Here is a 24,356-nt window from a genome sequence, read left to right as displayed (position 1 = left end):
CTTACCGCCCATGGTGGTTAGTTGGAGCGCCTTTCCTTGCATTGCAAGGGCTAGCTGTTTTTTCGTCTACTGACTTCGAGCTTAGGGCCTTGTAAATAGTTTGTTTATTGTAGTTCGTGTTAAGTAGTTAGCAATTAGGGTCCCAGTGGGTACTTTGCCCCAGGCGGTGCATGCCCCTGTCTCCCGGGTTTAAGCCCTGCGCGGACTGCAAGAGGCCTATGCCCGTGAGGGAACCCATAGCAGCTGCTCAAGTGCTTAGGGGAGTCACACGTTAGAGACAAGTGCTGAATTTGTAAGAACTTCTGGCCCCGCACACAAAGGGAGCGAGATATTCAGCTACGGGCTCTCCTCATGGAGTCTGCCCTGCGTCCGGCCTCCGTGCAGCCCTGCCAGGACTCGCCATGTACCTCGGCCTCGATGTGCAGTGCGCCCCTGGCACCGATGCCCAAAAAGCATGACTCCACGGCACCTGGCAAAAAAGGGCCATGGTCATCAGGCAAGGGACCCACTCTGGAGCCGCGCAGTTGTACCTCCTTGGTCAAGACCCTTAGCCCCATGAAAGATCCACCACCGACTCCCGGAAGCAGCATGGAACCAAAAACCCTTGTGGCACTGACATCTTCATAGGTTCCCCTGGTGCCGAGAGAGCACAGGCCTCCACCTGCGCCACCAATGCAGCAGGTGCCTTAGGAACTGGCAAAGGCTCCCCACGAAGGCAAGCCAGCCGCTAAGACCCCTAAGGGGGCAGTGGAGCGCCACTGATCCCCCCAAGACAAAGCAGCCCAGACCCTCTGGGGCTCATCCTTGGTCACTGGCACCACGTTTGCGGTCGCCGCCGTCTTAACGCGGATCGCCTAGAGCAAGATGCCGGTCTCCGTACTAACGACGCTGCTCACCCTCTCGCTGATCATTCTCTCGGCACAGGTACCGGTCACCTGCCTCATGGGAGCATTCCCCGTTGCGTCTCCAGTCCCCCCGGCACCGGTACTCCTGATACCAGCGCGATCACCTCGCTCCGGGCACCGGTCTGCAACAGCGACAGTCAGTAAACAGACTCAAGCTTCGACGGCCCCACTTGCTGGAGGATTTTCTGCACCTTGAAGTCTTTAAACCATGATTTGAGGACTTCAGTAGCTCAGACATAGGTTAGGGGTTTGATACAGGAGTGGGTGGGTGAGATTCTGTGGCCTGCGTTGGGCAGGAGGTCAGACTAGACGATCAGAATGGTCCCTTCTGACCTTAAAGTCTATGATTCTGTGATTCTATTTCCACATCTCCATATTCCAAGGTCACAACGTTTCCTCCATTTTATAGTGGGCGAATGCCATTTCCAATTTATGGCGCTCCCCTTTGGCGCCTCATCGGCTTCAGGGATCTTTACAAAATGTGTGGCGCCAGTGGCTGCTTACCTCCGACGTCTAGGGGTCCAGGTCTTCCCGTATTTCGACGACTGGCTCATCAAGGACAGATCTCAGGATCAACTACAGAGAAGTCTCCATCTGGTGCGTTCCACCTGCTATGACGTGGGCCTGTTGATAAACGAGAAAAAATCCACCTTAAGGCCACTCCAACTCATAGAATTCATAGGGGTGGTTCTCGACCACACGTGAGCCAGAACATTCTTCCCAGTGGCATGTTTTCAGGCCATGTCAGACCTAATGTCGCATTTCAAGAACCACCTGCTCACCACGGCTCACACCTGCCTGCGGTTGCTGGGCTACATGGCTACCTGTACATACGTTGTCAGTCATGCCAGGCTCCACCTTTGGCCTCTGCAAACATAGTTGGTGTTGGTTTACACCCCCAACAGACACGATCTAGATTGGGTGGTCCGGGTGATGGATAACATCCTGTCGTCCCTGGATGGTTGTTGGACACCAGGTCAGTGTTGGAAGGAGTCCCCTTCATGACCCTGTCCCAGTTGCTGACCCTGGTCTCCGATGCTTCGGACCTGGGCTGGGGAGCCCACCTGGGTGAGCTGAGCACGCAGGGCCGATGGTTGCGGGACAATCTGACCCTCCACATGAATGTCAGGGAGCTCAGATCGGTTCGCCTGGCCTGCCAGGCTTTCTTGTCCCACTGAGGGGCAAGGTGGTGCAGGTCCTCACGGAAATTACTGCCGCGATGTATTACATCAACAGACAGGGCGTAGCCAGGTTATCAGCCCTTTGCCAAGAAGCTTTCAGCCTTTGGCACTTCTGTATGTGGCATGCCATTCATCTGGTAGCCACACACCTGCCCGGCACTAAGAATGTGCTAGCAGATTGCCTCAACGGGACCTTCATCATCTGGAGGTGGCCAGTATGATCTTCCGAAAGTGGGAAACTCCCCAGATGGACTTGCTTGTGTCCCGCCAGAACAGGAAATGCCAGGTGTTCTCTTCACTCCAGGGAATGGACAGGGGTTCCTGTCAGATGCTTTCCTGTTTCTGTGGTCGGGAGCCCTGATGTACTCCTTTCTGCTGGTGCCATTGATCCACAGAGTCCTCGTGAAGATCAAACAGGACAGGGCGAGGGTTATCCTGTTAGCCCTCGAGTGGCCTCGCCAGCACTAGTTTGGCATGCTGCTGGAACTTTCGGTAGCCGAGGTGCTGTGCCTCCCTCTCTGGCTGGACCTCCTGTCCCAGAACCACGGCATTCTCCTGCACCCAAACCTGGAGGTGTTGCACTTGACAGCCTGGCTGCTGCATGGCTGAATGAGGACGAGCGGGAATGCTCGACCCGGGTGCAACAAGTCTTGTTGGGTAGCAGAAAGCCCAGAGTAACCTATCAGGCAGAGTGGAAAAGATTAATGTGCTGCACCTCGGATCGGCACGTCCGGGCCAATCAGACCTTGTTGCAGGTGATCCTGGACTATCTTCTGCGCTTCAAACTTCAGGCTTGTCCCTGTCGTCAATTGGGGTCCACCTGGCCAGGGCTTTGGAGCTGTGCTTTGGCTCTGCTCCAGCTCCAGGCAAAAACCAGCAGCACCACTGCTCTGGAGCTGCTCCGCGTTCCAGCTCCGGGCTCCGCTCCAAAGCCCTGCACCTGGCTGCTATTTTGGCTTTCCACCCTCGGTTCCAAGTGTGGTCGGTCTTCACTCACAACATGACGGCCCGGTTTCTGAAAGGTTTGGAGTGTCTCTTTACTGTCATGTCCCTAGGGCCTTCCTTCGAACCTCTGGCTTCCTGCTGTCTTCTCCTTCTCTCCTGGAAGGGTGCATTCCTGGTGGCAGATATGTCTGCCCGCAGAGTGTCTGAGATCAGAGCGCTTATGTCAGAACCATTCTATATGGTCTTCTACAAAGATAAAGTCCAGCTGCGGCCGCACCCAGCATTCCTGCCCAAGGTAGCTTCCCAGTTTCATACCAGCCAGGATGTTTTCTTCCCTGTCTTCTTTCCGAAGCCCCATAAATCCGAAGAGGAGCACAGGTTACACGCCCTGGACGTACGGAGGGCGCTGGCCTTCTATGTCAATAGGACACAGCCATTCCGTAAGCCAACACAGCTGTTCGTGGCGGTGGCAGACAGGATGTCTGTGCCTGTGTCTGCTCAAAGGATTTCGTCCTGGATCACAGCCTGCATCCCTGAGACTGCTACGAGCTGGTGAGTGTGCCTCCACCGGCAATAGTGAAAGCGCACTCGACTAGAGCGCAAGCATCATCTGCTGCTGCCTTAGCCCAGGTGCCAATCCAGGAGATCTGTAGAGTTGCTACCGGGTCGTCTGTCCACACATTTACGTCTTATTATGCGCTGACCCATAGGCCTGGGATGATGCTGGCTTCGATAAGGCAGTGCTGCAAGGTGCAAGACCATGAACTCCGAGCCCATCTCCATTGGCACTACTTGTGAGTCACCTAGAGTGAAATTGACATGAGCAAGCACTAGAAGAAGAAAAAACGGGTTACCTACCTTTTCTAAATGCTGTTCTTCGACATATGTTGCTCGTGTCCATTCCATTACCCGCCCTCCTGCCCCTCTGTTGGAGTTGTCAGCAAGAAGGAACTCAGAGGGCGTAGTGATGGCGGTGCCTGATGTACTGACACATGTGCGTAGCACTCAAGGGGGTGCCACTGCTGACCCTACCGATACCGTAAAGGCAAAAATCTCCGACGACTGTGCACATGGGCGTGCATACACCTAGAATGGAATGGACATGAACAACACATCTCGAAGGACAACAGTTACGAAAGGTAGGTAACTGTTTTTTCATCTTTCATCATTGCTTGAACTGTCACAATTGTTATACTTTATTAAGATTAACATAAGTGCAAAATTAATATACTGTCATCAGAGGAGTTCAAAGTGCTTTACAGAGAACAACTAAGCCTCTCAAAATCCTTTTTACACAGGAGGGTAGTGAGAATAAGGAATATAATAGTCATTCTGGCTCTCAGTCCCATGCTCTAACCATTAGGTAACAGTTCAGGTGTTTATATTTCAAAATCATTAAGTCTTAAATGTCTAAATCCATATGATGCTCTGTAAGAACCAGTTTCTGACACTCTTACTCATACTGGCCCTAATCCAGAAGTGCACTTAGACATGTGCTTAAGTCATTTGCTGGGTCAGGCCATGTAATAGTTCTTCACAGGGTGTATTGCAATTTAAATCATGATTTAAATCACCAAGGGGAAAGCCCTGACTTAAATAATTGATTTTAATCAACTTTTCCATTTGTATTGTAGCTATTTTCTAAGGTGCATTCTCATTGGTTGATGTTACCATTACAATATGTTGATTTACAACTAACTGGAGCCTTTACACTAGATTTGGTAAATTTTTTGCTATCCAGGAGGGTACACTATAACTGTATACATTTCTGTAAGCAATTATATAGGTTAATATTTTCTGATTCTTATTAAGTGTACATTTTTAGTATGTTAGAAAATGGTGAATAATATATTGTTTATTTACTAAATAATTTTTTCTTCATAGTTTGCGTCAGGCTGCGTAAGGGTGATAACTGGAATTTAATTAAACACACAAAATAGGATTTAAAATTTATTTTTATTAGCTAATATTGCACCCAGTAGCACAGCCTGTGGGTCCCCCAAAGGCTCAAGCCATTAGTATGGTACACGACCTGTTGTCAAACTTTGTAAAAATAGCACCTCAATAATTAGATGTTTTTCCCTGCATTCTTTCTTTGTATAGAAAAGTAACCTTTAACTCAAAGTTTTTGATAGAGGCTCATGGATTCAGCATATTTGTTTTTATTTAAATATATTAAGAGATTATAATAAGTTTAGGTCTTAACATGTTTTGTATTAAATTCAGATTTCATTTTAAACAGTTTTATTTTTAAAAATAAAGCTAATTGAAATAAGCAAATCAAAATTTGATTTGATTTTTTCCTTAAATGGAATTAGGGGTTGGCAGAAGTATATCATCATGCTGTCCTCTATTTACCACCCTCTGTAGTTCATGAATTTTAAAGCTTATATTATATTTGATAAATATCTGCATAGTCCATTGAGAACACTGCTGGGGGGATTGACTTGCTTGCTCCATTAATGTTCTCATAATAGGCTAAATGGACAATGTTAATTTAAAAATTACACTTTTGTCTGAATACTTTCTTTACCTTTTACTCTGTTTCAAATTACACCTAAGATTATTATAACTGAAAAAGATTAGAGTAAAATGGGTTTACTTTGTGCAATTGACAGCAAATTTTGTATAAGCTAGTTTCACAATTTTCCCTGTTAATTCTGTATTATTCTTGCATGTGGGGGGGAGAGAAACACTTAAAAAAATAAGAAAATTTTACTGTAAAATGGCAAAAAGTTAGCAGAGGCTTCCGGGGGAGGTATAGAACCTGAAACTACTCCATACAGTAGGGGGAAATCTTCCTACTCTAAAATAAATAGTATTTTATTTGACAGTCTGCAAAAAAAAAATTTTGTTTTTAGTTTTAAATACACTCTTTAACATAAAATCTCATCTAGGTTTTACAAGGTTCATATTCCATAGTATATTATCAGAACAGCTTTTGTATTTTCCACTCTCTCTGGAATCAACTGATTGTGGAAATGGAAGAAAACTTTTTCCTGCCCTCTGATTTTTCTGGGCTTTTTGAGGGAGATCAGAATACTGCTCTGAACCTCCGTGTGCTGGTTATTTGAGAACTCCAGCCTTCTCAGAAGGGGCTCAGTTTGTAAAATCTTTACCTTTCTGTCATAGCAGTTTCTAATTTTTGGCTAAACACCCACTTAATTTTAGTTTGGGCTTATCAGAAAATATTTTGAGAATGATGTTATACATATTTAAATTTTTTCAGCAAATAGCTGTTTTTAGTTATGTGCAGCTTGAGGAGATGGGCTAGTGAAATTGAATTGCTACTGTGCTGCACCTGTTCTTAATGTTTCCCTTATGCTTCTTGTAGTTCCGTAATATTTACAGCCTGTGTGCATCTTGTAACTCTGAGGCACCTGATCCATGTTTCATCTGTGATGCATCTGATCTTTATGCATCCATGCAGATCACCTTGTTTATGTCATTTTTAATATCTATTGTTACATTGAGAAGAAGCTAACTCCTTGGGAGGATCAGATAACTATAGCCCCGGTTGAGCAAGGTACAAGTAGTCTCACTGAAGTGAGGCTGCTCATGTATTCAAAGTTATGCACCTGCTTAACTACCTTGCTAAATCAGGGGCTGTAAGAGCAGCAGAAGCCAAGTGTATTGCAAATCTATATGTCTGGGACAAATGCCAGACATTGGCCAGGAGAGATGCCAAATTGCAAGAGACTGGAGTTGGCACAAAAATCAAGTGGCATGGGTTGTAACTATGTATTCTAATGGGAATGGAGCTCAGTGAGGATTTGGAAAAGCCAATAGGGTTGTTTTATTGTAGAACTAGACATGGCCTTGTGGTATTCCAGTAGTGGTACTGTAATGTGTGTCCTCTCATGTATGAATCTGGCAGAAACAGTGAAATCCACATCAGGAATAGGATACTGAGTGTAAGATGGGAGTGCTAGGCGACATTTTCACATAATGAAAATATATCTCTGAGTATAGTGAGGAGTAAAACTATTACAGTAAAGATGTGCTGCAGATAAACCAGTGGTAAAAGCAAATTTCTTGAAGGGTCCAAGATATTCCAACTAAATCTAGCTAACTTAATTGTAAATTCTCATATGTGAAAAAGGAGCAGCTACAAAGTAAATTCAGTTGGGAGGAAACACAAATTTTATAGAACAATGGTTTATAGAAACCTTTCTGACTCTGCAGCAGAAAGCATTAAAAGTGGCAAATATTTTCATAGTAGTAAGAACTGGGAAATCGGTTCTGAGTTAGTACTTTCTGGCCAATTGTTCTTTGTTGCCCACAGTGGAATTGATAAATTGAGGAAAATATGATTTCCAGTTCCTAGGAGTTCCAACCGCTTAAAACTTCTGGTTGCTCCAGATATGAGTAAAAAACCTTCAATAGTCACTCCCGTAGAATGTATGGCACAAGTCTGCAAGTCACAAAATATACTGTATGATATTGATATTGTGCATCTCTTTGGCTGTGACTGATACAAGGCTGTAGTATTGGGCTAGTGAATCTGATGGAGAAACTTTTCAAAGTCTTACTAAAAATGCTATGGCAGGATCTTGGTATCTGACCAACATTTTTTTTGAAGTATTTGCATCACAGTAACAAATCTAAGAAAAGTATATATACAGTAGGCAGCTTTCTGCAATGTCATGGCTCAACAATGGGGATTTTAGTCACTTATTAACAACTTGGAATTGGCAAATGGCTGCACTGGCAGGATTGATTTTCGGTGAATGACTTCTCTGCTGTGATTATACTGCTGGAAGAAAAATGTACTGCAGACAAAGTAGAACCATATTCTGAGGTTTTGTTCTTTTTTTGTGTGCCTCCGTGACCAGATCACACCGGAATGACAAGGAAAGGAAATGCATTTTTTAATAGGATGTCAGAGAGATCCTTGCTGTTTGATCCATGCTACCAATATACTCTCATCTTTAAATGTGAAACATAATGTAATGCATTATTCTGTCATCAGATTTGTATGTGCCTGGTAACCATAGACACAAAGGATATCAGGCAGGCACAGATATACACCATGAGGGAATACAGCACATGATCTTTGGCTCCTCTTACTCAGAAAATAAGGTGATCACTGCCACATGATGACATCCAGCAGAGGGCAGTGATACACATGCACACAATACCAGCCCATGACAATTTCTGTTTAGCCAAGGCTGTTACTGTTAATCATTATTTTAAATGGCAGTGGTTTGTTAAGAGCAATGGAATGAGAGTTTGTGCTGCAGACATTCATTAATCATTTTAACCAGTCTATCGGTGCAGAAGTAAAATATCTTAACAATTTGTATAATAGGAATGTTCATAAGTAAAGGTTGCACACCAGGAAAAAGTCCTCAGTTCTGCTACTGAAGGAAATGACTTCTTTTCAAATGAAATTGAAGGCTGAAGAGACCTCCATTTATCTTATCCATTGTATTGTTTGCACAGTTGCCGCTGGTAATGATTACAATTGATGTATGAGCATGTTTGGCTAGTTGTACATGCTGTAAGAACATAGGAGCCTAAAACTGCTGGAAGAGTTGAGAAATGCTCAGAATACAAAATGAGACACAAATGTACAGTGCAGCTGATGAAATTTACTTTGATGGTATGTGGAAATGTGCTCCACTTCAGAATTCTCTGAGAAAGAAAAATAACTCTGGGGTCTGCATTTAAAAAAAAAAAGGGTGGGGTGGGGGAAAGAGAGAGATGGTACCAAAGGTTTTTCCACTTGTAAAGTAACTTGAATTTTCACAGGTCTAAAAAGCATTAGAACCAAATTTCAGTAGCAGTGCACTTACAGCAGTACACAGTCCTAACCTCTCTAAAATGCCTGCAGCTCATGACAGTGCTTTCCTGTTCAGACATCTTTCTGAATATGAAGTAACCAGTGCATGCATCAATGTCTTCACTTCACTTCAAAGAGGATTGCCTCACAGTAACAATAAACTAGTCTGTGTTACAACCTATGAACTTTTTTTAGTAGTCTAGTCCAGCTGCATCATGTTGCAGGGTATGACTCTTGATCCAGGGAACAATGAGAACAAGGTTTACCTGAATTTGGAAGAACCCATTTGTTTTGACTTGCAGTTCTCAGCTCTACCCACTAGACCAGTGGTGGGCAACCTGCGGCCTGTCAGGGTAATCCGCTGGTGGGCCATGAGTCTATTTACATTTGCACGGCCACCCGCAGCTCCCAGTGGCTGTGGTTCACCGTTCCCGGCCAATGGGAGCTGCGGGAAGCAGCATGGGCCGCAGGGACATCAGTGGACCGTTCCTTATCCTGCCCCTACTCACATAGTTGACATTGACAGCACCAATGCTGTACTGGAAGTTAGTACCAAGGAATATCCACAGCTCGCCCTTAGAGAATTCCTCTCTTGGGTGAACAGATGCATCCTTAAGGTCAGCAAATTTGAGCCCTGGCAAATTGACAAAGAGAGTAAGTTCCAGATCCAATGACCTGCCACAAAAAGTATCCTGTCTCTGTCCGCCCACCCCCAAACAAAAGTTCAAATTCAGGAATTATAAATAGGAGTGTCTAACTTGAACTCAGCAATTGGGACTGTGCATCACTAATTTTGTGTAGCTACTTTTAGGATTAATAGGAAAATACGTTCATGTCTTGTCAACATAAGTGGAAATACAATTTGCTAGCATAATTAGATGTAAATGTGTGTTTATATTCAAGAATACACATCTGATGCAAACAGCCTTAGAGTTCTTGTTACCTTAAAGATGTCTACATTCTGTTTAAAAAACAACAACATTGAATTTGGATTGAATTTTGTTAATTTTGTCTGTTTAATGTTCTAAAACCTAGTTTTGTTACAGCTATAACATATACTTTATTCTGTTTTGTTTCAATGGTACATATATATCCTTAATCTTTTCCAGCAATCTTTCTCTCTCTGCTCTTTTAGTAGAATCATAGAAGATTAGGGTTGGAAGAGACCGCAGGAGGTCATCTAGTCCAACCCCCTGCTCAAAGCAGGACCAACCCCAACTAAATCATCCCAGCCAGGGCTTTGTCAAGCCGGGCCTTAAAAACCTCTAAGGATGGAGAGTCCATCACTTCCCTAGGTAACTCATTCCAGTGCTTCACCACCCTCCTAGTGGAATAGTTTTTCCTAATATCCAACTTACACCTCCCCCACTGCAACTTGAGACCATTGCTCCTTGTTCTGTCATCTGCCACCACTGAGAACAGCCTAGCTCCCTCCTCTTTGGAATCCCCTTCAGGTAGTTGAAGGCTGCTATTAAATCCCTCCCCACACACACTCTTCTCTTCTGCAGACTAAATAAGCCAAGTTCCCTCAGCCTCTCCTCATAAGTCATGTGCCCCATCCCACTAATCATTTTCTTTGCCCTCCGCTGGACTCTCTCCAATTTGTCCACATCCTTTCTGTGGTGGGGGGCCCAAAACTGGATGCAATACTGCAGATATGGCCTCACCAGTGCCAAATAGAGGGGAATAATCACTTCCCTCAATCTGCTGGCAATGCTCCTACTAATGCAGCCCAATATGCCGTTATCCTTCTTGGCAACTAGGGCACACTGTTGACTCATATCCAGCATCTTGTCCACTGTAATCCCCAGGTCCTTTTCTGCAGAACCACCGCTTAGCCAGTCAGTCCCCAGCTGTAGCAGTGCATGGGATTCTTTCGTCCTAAATTCAGGACTCTGTACTTGTCCTTGCTGAACCTCATCAGATTTCTTTTAGTCCAATCCTCCAATTTGTCTAGGTCACTCTGAACCCTATCCCTACCCTCCAGCATATCTACCTCTCCCTCCAGCTTAGTGTTATCCACAAACTTGCTAAGGGTGCAATCCATCCCATCATCCAGATAATTAATGAAGATGTTGAACAAAACCGGCCCCAGGACAGACACCTGGGGCACTCCATTTGATACTGGCTGCCAACTAGACATTGAGCCTTTGATCACTACCCGTTGAGCCCGACGATCTAGCCAGCTTTCTATCCATCTTATAGTCCATTCATCCAATCCATACTTTTTTTAACTTGCTGGCAAGAATACTGTGGGAGACCATATCAAAAGGTTTGCTAAAGTCAAGATATATCACGTCCACTGCTTTCCCCATATCCACAGGGCCAGTTAGCTCATCATAGAAGGCAATTAGGTTGGTCAGGCATGACTTGTCCTTGGTGAATCCATGTTGACTGTTCCTGATCATCTTTCTCTCTTCCAAGTGCTTCAAAATGGATTCCTTGAGGACCTGCTCCATGATTTTTCCAGGGATGGAGGTGAGGCTGACCGGTCTGTAGTTCCCCGGATTCTCCTCCTTCCCTTTTTTAAAGATGGGCACTATATTTGCATGTTTCCAGTTGTCCGGGACCTCCCCCAATCACCACGAGTTTTCAAAGATAATAGCCAATGGCTTTGCAATCACATCAGCCAACTCCCTCAGTCCCCTCGGATACATTAGATCCGGCCCCATGAACTTGCGCATATCCAGCTTTTCTAAATAGTCCTTAACCTGTTCTTTCACCACTGAGGGCTGCTCACCTCCTCCCCATACTGTGCTGCCCAGTGCAGCAGTCTGGGAGGTCACCTTGTCTGTGAAAACCGAGGCAAAAAAAGCATTGAGTACTTCAGCTTTTTCCACAACATCTGTCACTAGGTTGCCTCCCCCATTCAGTAAGGGTCCCACACTTTCCCTGTCCACCTTCTTGTTCCTAACGTAACTGTAGAAACCCTTCTTGTTACCCTTCACATCCCTTGCTAGCTGCAACTCCAGTTGTGCTTTGTCTGCATAATAATGCTGTTGTCCTCATAAGTGAAAACTTAATTTTTAGACATTTCTGTAACTGACCTTAATCTTATTTCAGATTTTGATAATGAAGATTTTTCATTTATTTCTCAAACATTCATTTTAGAGCAAATCCTGAAGTTTTAACCTGGTTTCTCCTAAATCTTTGCTCAAACACAGCTCTTATTGACTTCACTGGCAGCTGTAAAAATGACCAGATTTAAAACTGAGGCATTAGGCCCTATAAGAATATTTTGCTCAAAATTAGTTGTGTGCTTTAGTAAATATTGCTAGAATTAAACAACAGCTGGATTCTATTTTATAACTTTACTGGAAAAAAGTGAATACATGGGATATATGAGACATGTTTAAGTTCTGTTTTGTTTGCTGAGTTGTGATTAATATTCTGATATCTTTGACTTCTCAGGTAGTGCACAAGTCATTTCAGGAGGACAAGTAGAATATAAAATTCTGTCTGGCATTCGCTACATGTGGTGGTACCATTTAGTTGGCCTTATCTGGACTAGTGAATTCATCCTGGCTTGTCAGCAAATGACTATCGCTGGAGCAGTGGTTACTAGCTATTTCAACCGGTATGTGTAAAATTTACCTCCTTGTATGGTTGGTGTTTTCTTAGCATTGACTTTGACTATTTTTAGGAAAACCACTATAAAATGCCTTGGATTTATATTTAGAGTAGTATCTTGGGAGCTAAATTATTCCAAGAATGTGAGACTAGAAAGTCAAGCAGCTCATTGCAAGGCTGCGAACACGATCTCATGTGACATTAATATGTAGCACCTCTCTTTAAATCCTAGAAAATTTTGAGCCAAATTAAGCCCTGGTGCAAGCAAAACCCAGAATAAATTTTAACCTTTTCTCAGTAAATGTCGGTAGTTCTAAGTAAAGGTGTAACACATAGCCCCAGAGTAATTCTAAAGTAGTGTGACTTGATCTCCTTTCCGTCCCTCCCACCAGGCTTTAATCTGGTATGGCTGAATAAGCCTCTAAAGTTTACTGTAGAAAACAATTGAAAATCATGTCATGCCGTGCAAATATTTTTACTTGAAGTATTTTACTTTGTGTTACCAAGACACCACCTTAGCTGGATGTGCAGGAATTGTAAAAATCTCATTTACTACTTATTATTTATCCTGTTTTACATTTTGCACTTCCTTCGTATTGGATAGTGAAACAAGATGGGTTTCATGCAGTAAATCAGTGCTGTTTTTGTTTCAATTTCCAACACTGCAGGGGAATGTTTTGATCTTCTAGCCACATTGATGTGTTTCCTCTGCTCCATTCCACGCAAATGTGGTAACACATTTTCTGTTCTGTGAAAGTCTGAGACTTTGAAAAAATTCTTGTTCCACAGTAGAACAAACAAAACAAAAAAATGGATTTTTTTTCCCCCCCCAGAAAAGCTGTATGGCCAGTGTGGGGCGGGTATCCATGTGAGCTACAGGTTTGTAGCAGTTTGCCATGTGAAGAGCCTGGGAGCACAACAGCCCACCTGGCAGGCAGCCCCAGAGCTGGGGATCCGGGTTGTGTGGGAGCTGGGGCTCCCAGGGCATCCAGGCTCTTAGGCTGACAGGGAGCTATCAGGCAAGCTGTCAGGAAACCAGCCTGGATCCTGTTGGAATTTCATCCAAATTGAAACAATCCCACAGAACATTTTGATTTTGACAAGTCAGCACTTTTGGATAGAAAGTGTTCTGTTGGAAAACTCCCGATGAACTCTCCTCTCCTCTCTTCCTGCAGGAAAACCAGGTTAGACCTTGTCAATAATTGGGATTTTTTTTCCAAAAATTTTCCGCTGTTGGAACACTGGTTCCACTCCATTGGTGTTAGCAATGTTGGGAGCCCTAGAATAGACAGATTGCCGGCTGCCACCACCATTTTAAATACTGTGTTTTCTGTCCCTGCTCAGAGTAAGTCTAATCAACACAGCATTTAAAACACTGTCAGAAGCGCATCTACTCTCGGGCTCTCAATAGAGCTCAGGCTGAACTGGTGTTAGCCAGTGGACTTTTTTTTTTTAAATATTCCTAGTGTAGACAGAATCTAAAATGCCCATTTTAAAGGGTTTGGAGAGAGGATCAGTATACTGACATAATCTTTTACCATTTCACCCACTATGTCAGGACTAGAAGTTCACACTTCATCTCCTTTCTCTGACTGAAGGATCAACACAGGTAACTAGTGCCCTACAGAGCTGTATGTAGTTAACTGGCCCTTTACTTCTGAGGCTACAGCATGGCATCCAATCAGTGCTCCGTTATTGAAATCTGAATTTCTCAATCTTAAACAATGAAGAGTTATACTAGAGCAGTGGTTCTCAACCAGTGGTATGCGTGCCCTGGGGGTACACAGATGTCTTTCAGGGGGTACATCAACTTATCTAGATATTTGTCTAGTTTTACCACAGGCTACGTAAAAAGTACTAGCGAAGTCAGTGCAAACTAAAATTTCATGCAGACAATGACTTGTTTATACTGCTCTATAGTCTATACACTGAAATGTAAGTAGAATATTTATATTCCAATTAATTTATTTTATAATTATATGGTAAAAATGAGAAAGTAAGCAATTTTTCAGTAATAGTGTGCTGTGACACTTTTGTATTATGTCTGATTTCGTAAGCAAGTAGCTAATAAGTGAGGTGTAACTTGAGGTATGCAAGACAAATAAGACTCTTGAAAGGGGTGCAGTAATCTGAAAAGGATGAGAGCCACTGTACTAGAGGGACAAATCCTGAGATTTTTTTACTCCATTAATTTTGGGTATCAATAGTAATTGGGAGTTTGCCTGAATAAAGCGCTAAAGATTTGGTCCAAACCACATTGCTTAAGGAACTGGGGAGTTGCGGGGGGAAATCTTTCCACATTTTACAGGGATGTCTGCTCCAGTGCTTTCTCTGATTTGGCACCTATACTGAAGCTCACAGTCATTAAATTGCCATTATTTGTTGCAGTTTGCGCAGTGCTGCATAAAGCACTGACTCAGATACTACGATGCTCCAAGGTGTACATGGAGTAGTTCGGGGGTGAGGCAGGTAAAGGTGATGTTAAGCTACTCTCTCATACTGCACACACACATCTGATCTTTAGAGCCCAGCAAATCCGCAGATATTCGCTTTAGATCTGCAGATATCTACATCGGTGATTTTTGTGGCTCGGATGCGGATACAAATTTTGTATCCACACAGGGCTCTACTGATCTTAGGGCTGTTAAGCCAGTCCCCGGTGTAAAATATAGTGCAGCCTCTGAGCTCTTGTACTTTGCACTGGCTGCCAGCAACCCGAAGGACTATTCTGGAAGCTAGGGATCCCCCGGACAGGGAGACAACCTGGCCATGCCTCCTACAATCAGGGCTAGAAAGGCGGCATTGAAGCTGCTGTGCTGGCTCTCTATCCCCAGAGGATTAGGTAATTCTCAAGAGACCAGACCCATGAGCTTTCCAGCTACTTTCCACCACCATTCTGAGGTCCAGGATTGGGTTCTTGGAGTAGACAAGTTCTGTGCTCCAAATTCCATTAAAATCTCTCTCCTTAAATGTACTTCATTTGCTTGGCAGCTGACACCTATTGTGTTGAGAGAGTTGTGCATGGGAAAGGAAATGTTATATATATTTATTTAATGGTGGTGATCCCTCTTCCTCTCCATCGATCTGTCAGTACAGATAAGTAGATAAATCAAAGCAGTGAAGTAAGGGGGATAGAAAGGTGAAATAGCAATATTATTGATCTCATAGAGGGCAGTAAACTATATTAGTTCTTATTGACAACAATGAATTTGTCACCAGGAATCTGCAATTTAATGTGTTCTGTGATGCAGCTTCATAAATGCTTGTCACAAGTGCTTTGTTTATGATACCCCATGGAGAGGTTTTCCTTCTAGCTAGTGAATGGCCACAGGAAATGGAACAGCCTTTCCCTGAGGAAACCTGCTTCCTCAGTACACACAACAATCCATTAGGCACTTCTCAGCCACTGTCCATAAGTGGAATTAAAAATGGGGAGGGCAGAGAGTTGTTTCAGCTGGATTAGCTTTACAGGTGACATCTGTTTGACCTGAAATAATAATACTGAAACTACACTTTGCTTTCTTTTATTTCAGATAAAAGATAAATTCCTAAGAGGCCTTATTAATTTAATAAAAGAAATAGTGGTTCGTGTAACGGCTACTCTTTTATAACTTGCAAAAAGAGACTGCACTCTTGATGCGCCCCCCCCCTTTTTTTTTTTTTTGGAGAAAGCTCTTTGTGGAAATCTTGTTAGCTTGGTTTGTTTTGTATAAGGATTTATTTCCATCATGTGTTGAGGGGTTAAGTGCATAGCTGCTGCCTCCTCACTGTGATCAGACGTTCCCCCATCACTGATTTAAAGAAAAAGGTTTTGTGGATTTGACTAGTTACCCAAAATTATTTACTGAAGGCCCAATTCTACAAATGCTTAAGCGTGTTGAATAGCTGTTCTCATGAAAGTAGTCCCATAGTACTCTTGTGAGTAACTTTACTCACATGCTTTAGTGTTTGTAGGATCAGAGCCCTGAGCCTGCAAACACTTACAGGTATTACTTCTGGGGGAATTCTGTGCCGATGCGCAATGCAGAATTTTGCAGACATTAACGTTGTGCTTGCAGAATTTCCTTTCCCACACAGAAATGGGCTGCAGTGCTGCTAGCTGCCACTAGGGGCCAATGGACTTGGCAGAGCCCAGCTTGCACATAGAAGACACTGCCGGGCGGAGGGAGAGGGAGCTAGAGGGTTCCTGGCAGCTGCAGTTCCCAGCACGCCCTGAGGGAAGGAGCGGGCGGCACGCAGGAAACTGTGCAAGCCTGGAACCAAGCATCAGGCTGTTTCTCCCTCTGGATCCCTGGGCTCTGGGGCCGGAAGGGGATGGGTGTCTGGGCTCGGGGGGGCCCCGCGGTTGAGCTCTGGGGAGAAGGGGATTTAGGTGTATTGGCTGGGGGGGACCCAGAGGTGGGCTCTGGGGGTAAGGGGGTTTGGGTGTCTGGCCCCCCGGCTGGGCTCTGGGGGGCGGGAGGAAGAGGGAAGAGAAACGGGAACTGGGTTATCATAGGGGTTGGATCACAGAAACTCCCTTGGGAACTGCCAAGACTACTGCCCCTGCTTTCCCTGCCAGCTCAGGACTCCAGCCCCCTGTCTTGTTGAGCCAGACACGCCCGTCTGCTCCAACACAGACCCAGGAAGGCATCCAGGTTGTGAAAGAAACTTATTGAAACATCTCTGAGGATGAGATTTTAGTGCCCCAAAGCTTCAGACTTAACTGAAAGCAGCTTACAGAAATGTTCCTGTCTTTAACACCCAGATGCCCAACTCCCAATGGGGTCCAAACCCCAAATAAATCTCATGATGGCTGCCCCTTTTGTTCTGTTCCACCCACTTATATATCTTTTGCATAAGGCGGGAATCCTTTGTCCCTCTCTGGGTTCCCACTCCTTCTCAATGGAAAAGCACCAGGTTAAAGATGGATTCCAGTTCAGGTGACATGATCACGTCACTGTAAGACTTCATTACCCACTTACCAGCACACACCCGTATACAAGAAAACTTACAAGTAAAACAGAGCCATCTGCAGTCAATTGTCCTGGTTGATGGGAGCCATCAAGATTCCAAACCACCATTAATTGCCCACACTTTGCATAATTACAATAGGCCCTCAGAGTTATATTTCATATTTCTAGTTTCAGATACAAGAGTGATACATTTATACATATAGGATGACCACACTCAGTAGATTATAAGCTTTGTAATGATACCTTACAAGAGACCTTTTTCATGAAGCATATTTCAGTTACATTATATTCAAACTCATTAGCATATTTTCATAAAATCATATAAAGTGCAACGCCACAGGGGTTTCTTTAACTCTCTATTCCTGGGAGAATTTTTGTGTGTGTCCATATTGTTACAGACATATTTGTTGACAGTGTTTTGAAATAAATTACCAAAGTAACTGAAACTGGCGTGATTATGTAGTGTTATTTTGACAAATAAAATTTGCAGAATTTTAAATTTTTTGGCATTGGGTGCCCCCAGGAGTAATGTATGCTTAAAATTAAGTGTGTGTGTAAATGTTTGTAGGAGTGGGGCTTTAGGACCTGATTCTAAGGGTATGTGTACACAGCAGCTAGACACCCATGGTTGACCTGTGCCAGCCAACTTGGGCTGCAGGGCTGTTTCATTGCTGTGTAGACTTCTGGGCTCGGGCTGGAGCCTGGGCTCTAGGACCCTCCCACCTTGCAGGGTCCTAGAGCCCAGGCTCGAGCCCAGAAGCACAGCAATGAAACAGCCCTGCAGCACAACCCCGTGATGAACCTGAGTTGGCTGGCGCAGGCCTACTTTGGGTGTCTAGTTGCTGTGTAGACATACCCTAAAAAGTGCTGCTGAGCACCACAACTCCCATTGACTTCAGTAGCAGGTGAGTGTACTCCGCATCTCTCAGGATCAGGCACTTGGGGCTTGTGTACATGGAGAGTTAGTGCATGGCAAGCTAGGGTGTGAATCTGCAGCGCACTAGCTTGCTGTGCACTAAGTGGCTGCGTGGCTCGCGCTACAGAACTTTCAGTGCTTGGCAACGGGGTTCACATGGCTAGTTAGTGCACAGTAAGCTAGTGCGCTGTAGGTTCAGACCCTGGTTAGCCACACACTAACTCTCTGTGTAGACAAGCCCTTAGTTACTAAGGAGGTTATACATAGGGATCAACGAGGACTAAACTTTCAGCAGCCTATTGAAAATCCATGCCTATAATATCTGTGAGCATGTTTGTTCCCATGGTTATAAACTTGCATTTATACGTGTAAAAGGACAATTCAGTGTACAGTTACTCAAACTAGTGTATTTGAGCAGGCAAGCAAACGCTCCTGTAAATATTGATAGTAGATTTTTTAATAGCTGAACATTTGCTTTTCAGTATAGTGTTATGTATAACATGAAAAATATGTATTCTGGGAACTTTTAGGCATTGAGGAGAAACCATATGTGTTAGTCCTCAGACAGACAGATCTGAGTATACTATCTGCCCTACTGTTTTATTGCACTGGTCTTTTCACTAAATTATTAGTAATTCCTTAATAGCTTTTAAAAATTATGTTTACATTCCATCTCTTGAACTCTCTTCTGTAAAATGCTTCATGAGCTGAACGCAACATAGAGGTGTATTGCAACTGGGAGCTTTCAAAAATCATGAGTCAGGCTCAAAAAAAATCATGATTGGCTTAAAAATCATGTATTGTTTTTGTTTAAAAAAAACATTTTGGGTCTTATTTTCTTTTTGTTTCTGAGCCATTTTCAAGCTTTCTTCCACAACCAAAGGAGAGAGGTTTTTTTTGTTTTTTGTTTTTTTTAATGAAAGCTACAACTATCCTACAATCATTTGACTCCAGGAGCTGTGGCTTTAAGAAAAATACCAAATATCAAAAGACTGACAATAAAATAAAGAGAATTGGCAAAATTAGAAATAAAATGCATAAATACAGCTATCTGGTGTGGTAGTAAATACAACTTCACAGGGATTTGGTGCAGTATTGTTCTGTATAAATCAAGAAATGCATAGGCAATGAAACAAAAATATCAAAGGAAAATTCAAACTAAGGCCTCAGTCCCAAAGTGAGTTCTGTTCAGGCTGACTCCTGTGTCCATTTGGAGTCCTACTGACTTCAGTGGGCTCCATGTGAATACAAGGCCACCTGCACAGAGCTCATTTCAGGATCTGGAGCTATGGGGGCGTGTGAATCCATAAAGATAAAATAAGTGATTCAAGGCAAAGTAAATTTTGAGACACAAATACCGCTAGTGGATTGAGTTTTCTTAATTGGGTCATTTTCTTAGGGCTGGTCTACACTGGGGGTGATCGATCCAAGATACCAACTTCAGCTACGCGAATAGCGTAGCTGAAGTCGAAGTATCTTGGATCAAATTACCTGGGGTCCACACGGTGCGGGATCGACGGCCGCGGCTCCCCTGTCGACTGCGCTACCGCCTGTCGCTCTGGTGGAGTTCCGGAGTCGACGGTGAGTGCGTTTGGGGATCGATATATCGCGTCTTAACGATCCCGGATAAATTGATTGCTACCCGCCGATACGGCGGGTAGTGAAGACATACCCTTAAGGTTGGTACTTCCTGCTTTGATCCATGATTAGAAGGAAAATCAATTTCCAACATGCCTGGAACCATAATGAAATCTCGTTAGAACATGACAATTCTCAGCTAGACCAAGGCGGTTTGCAACAGCCTCCAAATTTGTAAAGGTTTATGCAAACCAAACTTAACTTATTAATCAGTACTGTTAAAGTAGAGAAGGAAAGTTATATTTTATCTCTTCAGCAGCAAGTGAATTATTAACAGAGTTGTAAACCTTGCCCTTCCTATATTTTCTAAACTTGGTTAATATTTTAACTTGCTGTTCTTTAATCTTTAATTTTCCCAGGTCTGACAGTAAGCTATCATGAATAGAAAAGAGCAGTAGTACGGGGTGAAATTGTTAAAGTTTATCAATACATATGTATTTCTGACATCTAAAAATGATGTTTTTAAGAGAGTCTATCAAAGTACACGCTCTACATAAAAAATCACCATCCCTCAAGCTGTTCCCCTGGCCATAAGATCAAAACTGCTGCATACTAGCAACTGCTTTGCTGGTATTTCCTATTTAAAATAATGTGGTACATAGGCATATATAAATATGACTTTATAGCTGCAAAGTAGTTATTGCTCTGAAAGGACTGCAGTGATATACTCAGGATTATTGCAGCACTATGATACCTATCTTGACTTAGTTGTGTAAATCCCTGCTGTGGTGAAGATTTAATAAAAATGTGTTTGCAGACCTACCTTTTCAAATCCCACCCAGCTGCTCTGTCTCTCACACATATACACACAAACCCTTTTTATGCTCTTAGTTTTTTCTGTAAACTATTCATTTTAAAGGTGATAAATGAATCCTTCAGAAGTTCCCTATGAAGAGTGAATATTTTAGTTATGATTTAGGGTTTGATTCTTACTTAATTCCATATTCAATGTATTTTTGATTGAGTAAATATTTCAGCACTGAGTCTATTATTTAGGGTTTTCTAATAAAAGGGTCTCCTTGCCTTTTTATGCTAGTGTAACTACAGTGAATAGTAATCAGTGTATTTGAAGTCCCCAAAATGTTTTTGGGGGGATTTATTGTGCTGAGAAGACTGATTTCAGTCATTTATTTTATTTATTTTTTTAGTTAACTTCCTGGTTTTGGAGAATTAATTAGTATAAATTCTTGAGAGCTGTGTTATGCCATTTCTTGTATCTGATTCATATTAAAATGATCTTTAAAATGCAAACAAAAAAAACCCCTTCATGTGGGATTCTGACATTACTTATAAGACAAAACATGAAGTTAATTTTCATGTGTATATTTAGATTTTAGAACTTTTATGTTATTGCCTCAAAACATCACAGCTAAAATGCAGTAGAATAATGTATTTTCAGTTATGAGTAGGCCAGATAATATTTTAAACACATTAGACCAAATTCTGCTCTCACCTGAAATAAACCTGAATATAAACCTGAAATAAACCTGTTGAAATAAACCTCTGGAGCTAAATCAGCAAAATTGAAAGCAAAATTTGCCCCAATCATTACATTGACATCAGAGAGTAAATCTTAGTTTTGCATGTAAGATCTTGCCAGGCTGTTTGTTTGTTTTAGTTTGACCACTGATTCAGAGCAAGTGGACCCAGAGTGCAGTGGGGCTAGAAAGATGACAGAAGCAGGATAGAGGCATTCAAAGGAAGTATAATTCTCATGCACTGTTTATGTTTACTTGGAACATTTCCCCTCCCGCCCCCGCCAGTTTTCCTGTTGTGATGTCTGTTACTAAATGCACGAAAATAGTCATTGCCTATGTACTTAATCCAGTAAAAGATTTAAACTTGTTTTCCTTCATCTGGACTTAGGGCTTGATCCAACTCCCAACTGAAGTCAATAAAAGTCTGGATTGATCATAGAATCATAGATATATAGGGCTGGAACGGACATTGAGAGGTCATCAAGTCAAGTCCAGTCTCCTACGCTGAATCAGGACCAAGTAAACCTAAACCGTCCCTGACAGGTGTTTGTCCAACCCGTTCTTAAAAACCTACAATGATGGGGATTCCACAACCTCCTTTGGAAGCCTATTTCAGATCTTGACTATCCTTATAATTAGAAAATTTTCCCTAATATCTAACCTAAATCTCCCTTGATGCAGATTAAGCCCATTACTTCTTGTGTTACCTTCAGTGGACATGGAGAACAATTCATGCCCATCCTCTTTATAACAGCCCTTAACATATTTGAAGACTCTTGTCTTCTTTTCTCAAGACTGGACATGCCCAGATTTTTAACGATTTCCTCATAGGTCACATTTTCTAAACCTTTTGTAATTTTTCTTACTCTCCTCTGGACTCTCTTGAATTTGTTCACATCTTTCCTGAAGCATGGCACTCAGAATTGAACACAGTTCTCCAGCTCAGGCCTCACCAGTGCTGAGGAGAGCAAGACAATTATCTCACGTGACTTATATACGACACTTCTGTTAATACACCCCAGAATGATATTCGCTTCCTCCGCATCACATCGTTGACTCATATTCAACTGGTGATCCATGATAACTCCCAGATCCTTTTCAGCACTACTACAATGTAGCCAGTTATTCCCCATTTTGTATTTGTACATTTGATTTTTCCTTCCTAAGGGGTAGTACTTTCCACTTATCTTTATTGAATTTCATCTTGTTGATTTCAGAGCAATTCTCCAATTTGCCAAGGTTGTTTTTGATTTCTGATCCTGTCCTCCAACATGCTTTCAATCCCATCCACCTTGGGTCATCTGCAAACTTTATAAGCATACCCTCTACTCCATTATCCAAGTCATGTAATGAAAATATTCAATAGCACTGGATTCAGGACTCACCTCCATGGGATTCCACTAGATATGCACTCCCAGTAATACTTCAGTTACAAGAAACTGAAACAATAAAAGATATTAATTGTTTAAACAGCAGTAGAAATTAGCTGTATTTTCTGATTCTATAACATTTTAAAATGCTGTTTGTTTTCCCCCCCTAGAAATAAGAGTAGCTCGCCACGACACCTGATCCTGTCTTCCATATCAGTTCTTTTTTGCTATCATCAAGGAACAGTTGTAAAAGGGTCGTTTTTAATCACAATAGCGAGAATTCCAAGAATTATTCTTATGTACCTTTATGATGCCCTAAAAGAAAAGGTGGGTACATACTTGTGTAACACAATAGTACAGTGGTTAAGGGGTGAAGTTCGGGAAAGAAATGTATTGGAAAAACTAACCTCTGTGTAAGACTCTGTAGTGTGTTTTATTTTGATTTCTTCATGAAATAGTTTCTTGTCTGTATCTACTCCTTTCTGCCTCAGATCAGATTTTTTTTTAATTTCAAATAAAAAAATCAAAGGTGATTTATTTTTACTTTTTTAATGTAAAATCTTATATGTGGAGTAAGGAACAATTTAGAGTTGGCAGAAGGATTTTTTTAAAACTCTCACATCATAATCATTTTTAAAAAAATCCAGCTTTCCAAGAATGGCTTATTTTCAGCATGAAAACTCTCCTTTCTTGGTGATTTCACCTGCCTTGTGATGGGAGGCTCAAGAGTATATAAAAAGAATAGGTAAAATAAGAACTAGCCCACATTCTTGTCCAGAATTTCAGCATATCTTTTAAAGCATAAAGAAGTGTGGTTAAGTGTTTTTGTTGTTTATCTTTTTAATTTTCATGCACCTCTGCATGTCTGGGCTTCTGCTGGAAACAGAAGTACCATAGTAACACTGGAATGCAAATTGTGGTTATTTCTGGAAACCTCACGGGAGGGGCTGGTTCTCATGAGATGTCGAGCTCTATTTCTTAATCAGCAGTTTGTAATAAATTAGGAGCAGTAGTGGGTCTGTGTGGCACTCCACTGACATCACTGGGGCGCCGTATGAGTGCAGGAATCCATTTGCAGGGACTCTATAAGTGCCTAAATAAGAGGGACTTGATGTTCAGATGTGCTGAGCACTCAGAACATTCTCTGAAGTCAATAGAAGCTGTGGGTGATCAGCACCACTGAAAATCAAGTTATTCTTTTTAGGTGCTTAAACTTGGATGTAGTTGCTTAACTTTAGGCACCCATTTGTGGAAAATTTTGCGCTTAAACCTTGGGTGTTTGGTTCAGTTAAACACCTTGAGGCTTGCTTTTTGCCAATAGATATGACATGGTGGATAAGAAGGGTTTTGTTACTAGGAAGAATATACGTTTTATTTTCCACCTGTGAAGGAGTTCATAAAACCACAAGCATACAAGACCATTCACTGGAGTCTGTGTAAAAGTCACAAATAATGCATAAGAACAAATGGGATATTACAGATTAATGACAAGATTAAACTACCCAGAAACTTTATGGTCTGCTGCTTTTGTTGTACATCTGAAGCAGATGTGCTAGTTGCTGGAAATTCTGAATAAATTTTGAATGAGCCAATATTGTCTAGCAAAGAGGGTT

General features: G+C 42.5%; 1 protein-coding gene across 1 annotated transcript in view; it reads left to right on the top strand.

The window, feature by feature from the left end:
* Positions 1-24,356, top strand: part of LOC113407356 (choline transporter-like protein 3) — a 61,729-nt gene that overhangs the window by 20,602 nt on the left and 16,771 nt on the right. Inside the window, exons 10-11 of the mRNA XM_029912381.1 lie at positions 12,228-12,393; positions 22,914-23,070. Coding sequence (XP_029768241.1) covers positions 12,228-12,393; positions 22,914-23,070 — 323 coding nt within the window. The remainder of the gene's footprint in view (positions 1-12,227; positions 12,394-22,913; positions 23,071-24,356) is intronic.

Source organism: Terrapene carolina, unplaced genomic scaffold (genome assembly GCF_002925995.2).
Source record: "Terrapene carolina triunguis isolate 2854851 unplaced genomic scaffold, T_m_triunguis-2.0 Scaffold211, whole genome shotgun sequence".
Taxonomy (NCBI): Eukaryota; Metazoa; Chordata; order Testudines; family Emydidae; genus Terrapene; species Terrapene triunguis.
This window is presented reverse-complemented; position numbering and strand designations above follow the sequence as displayed.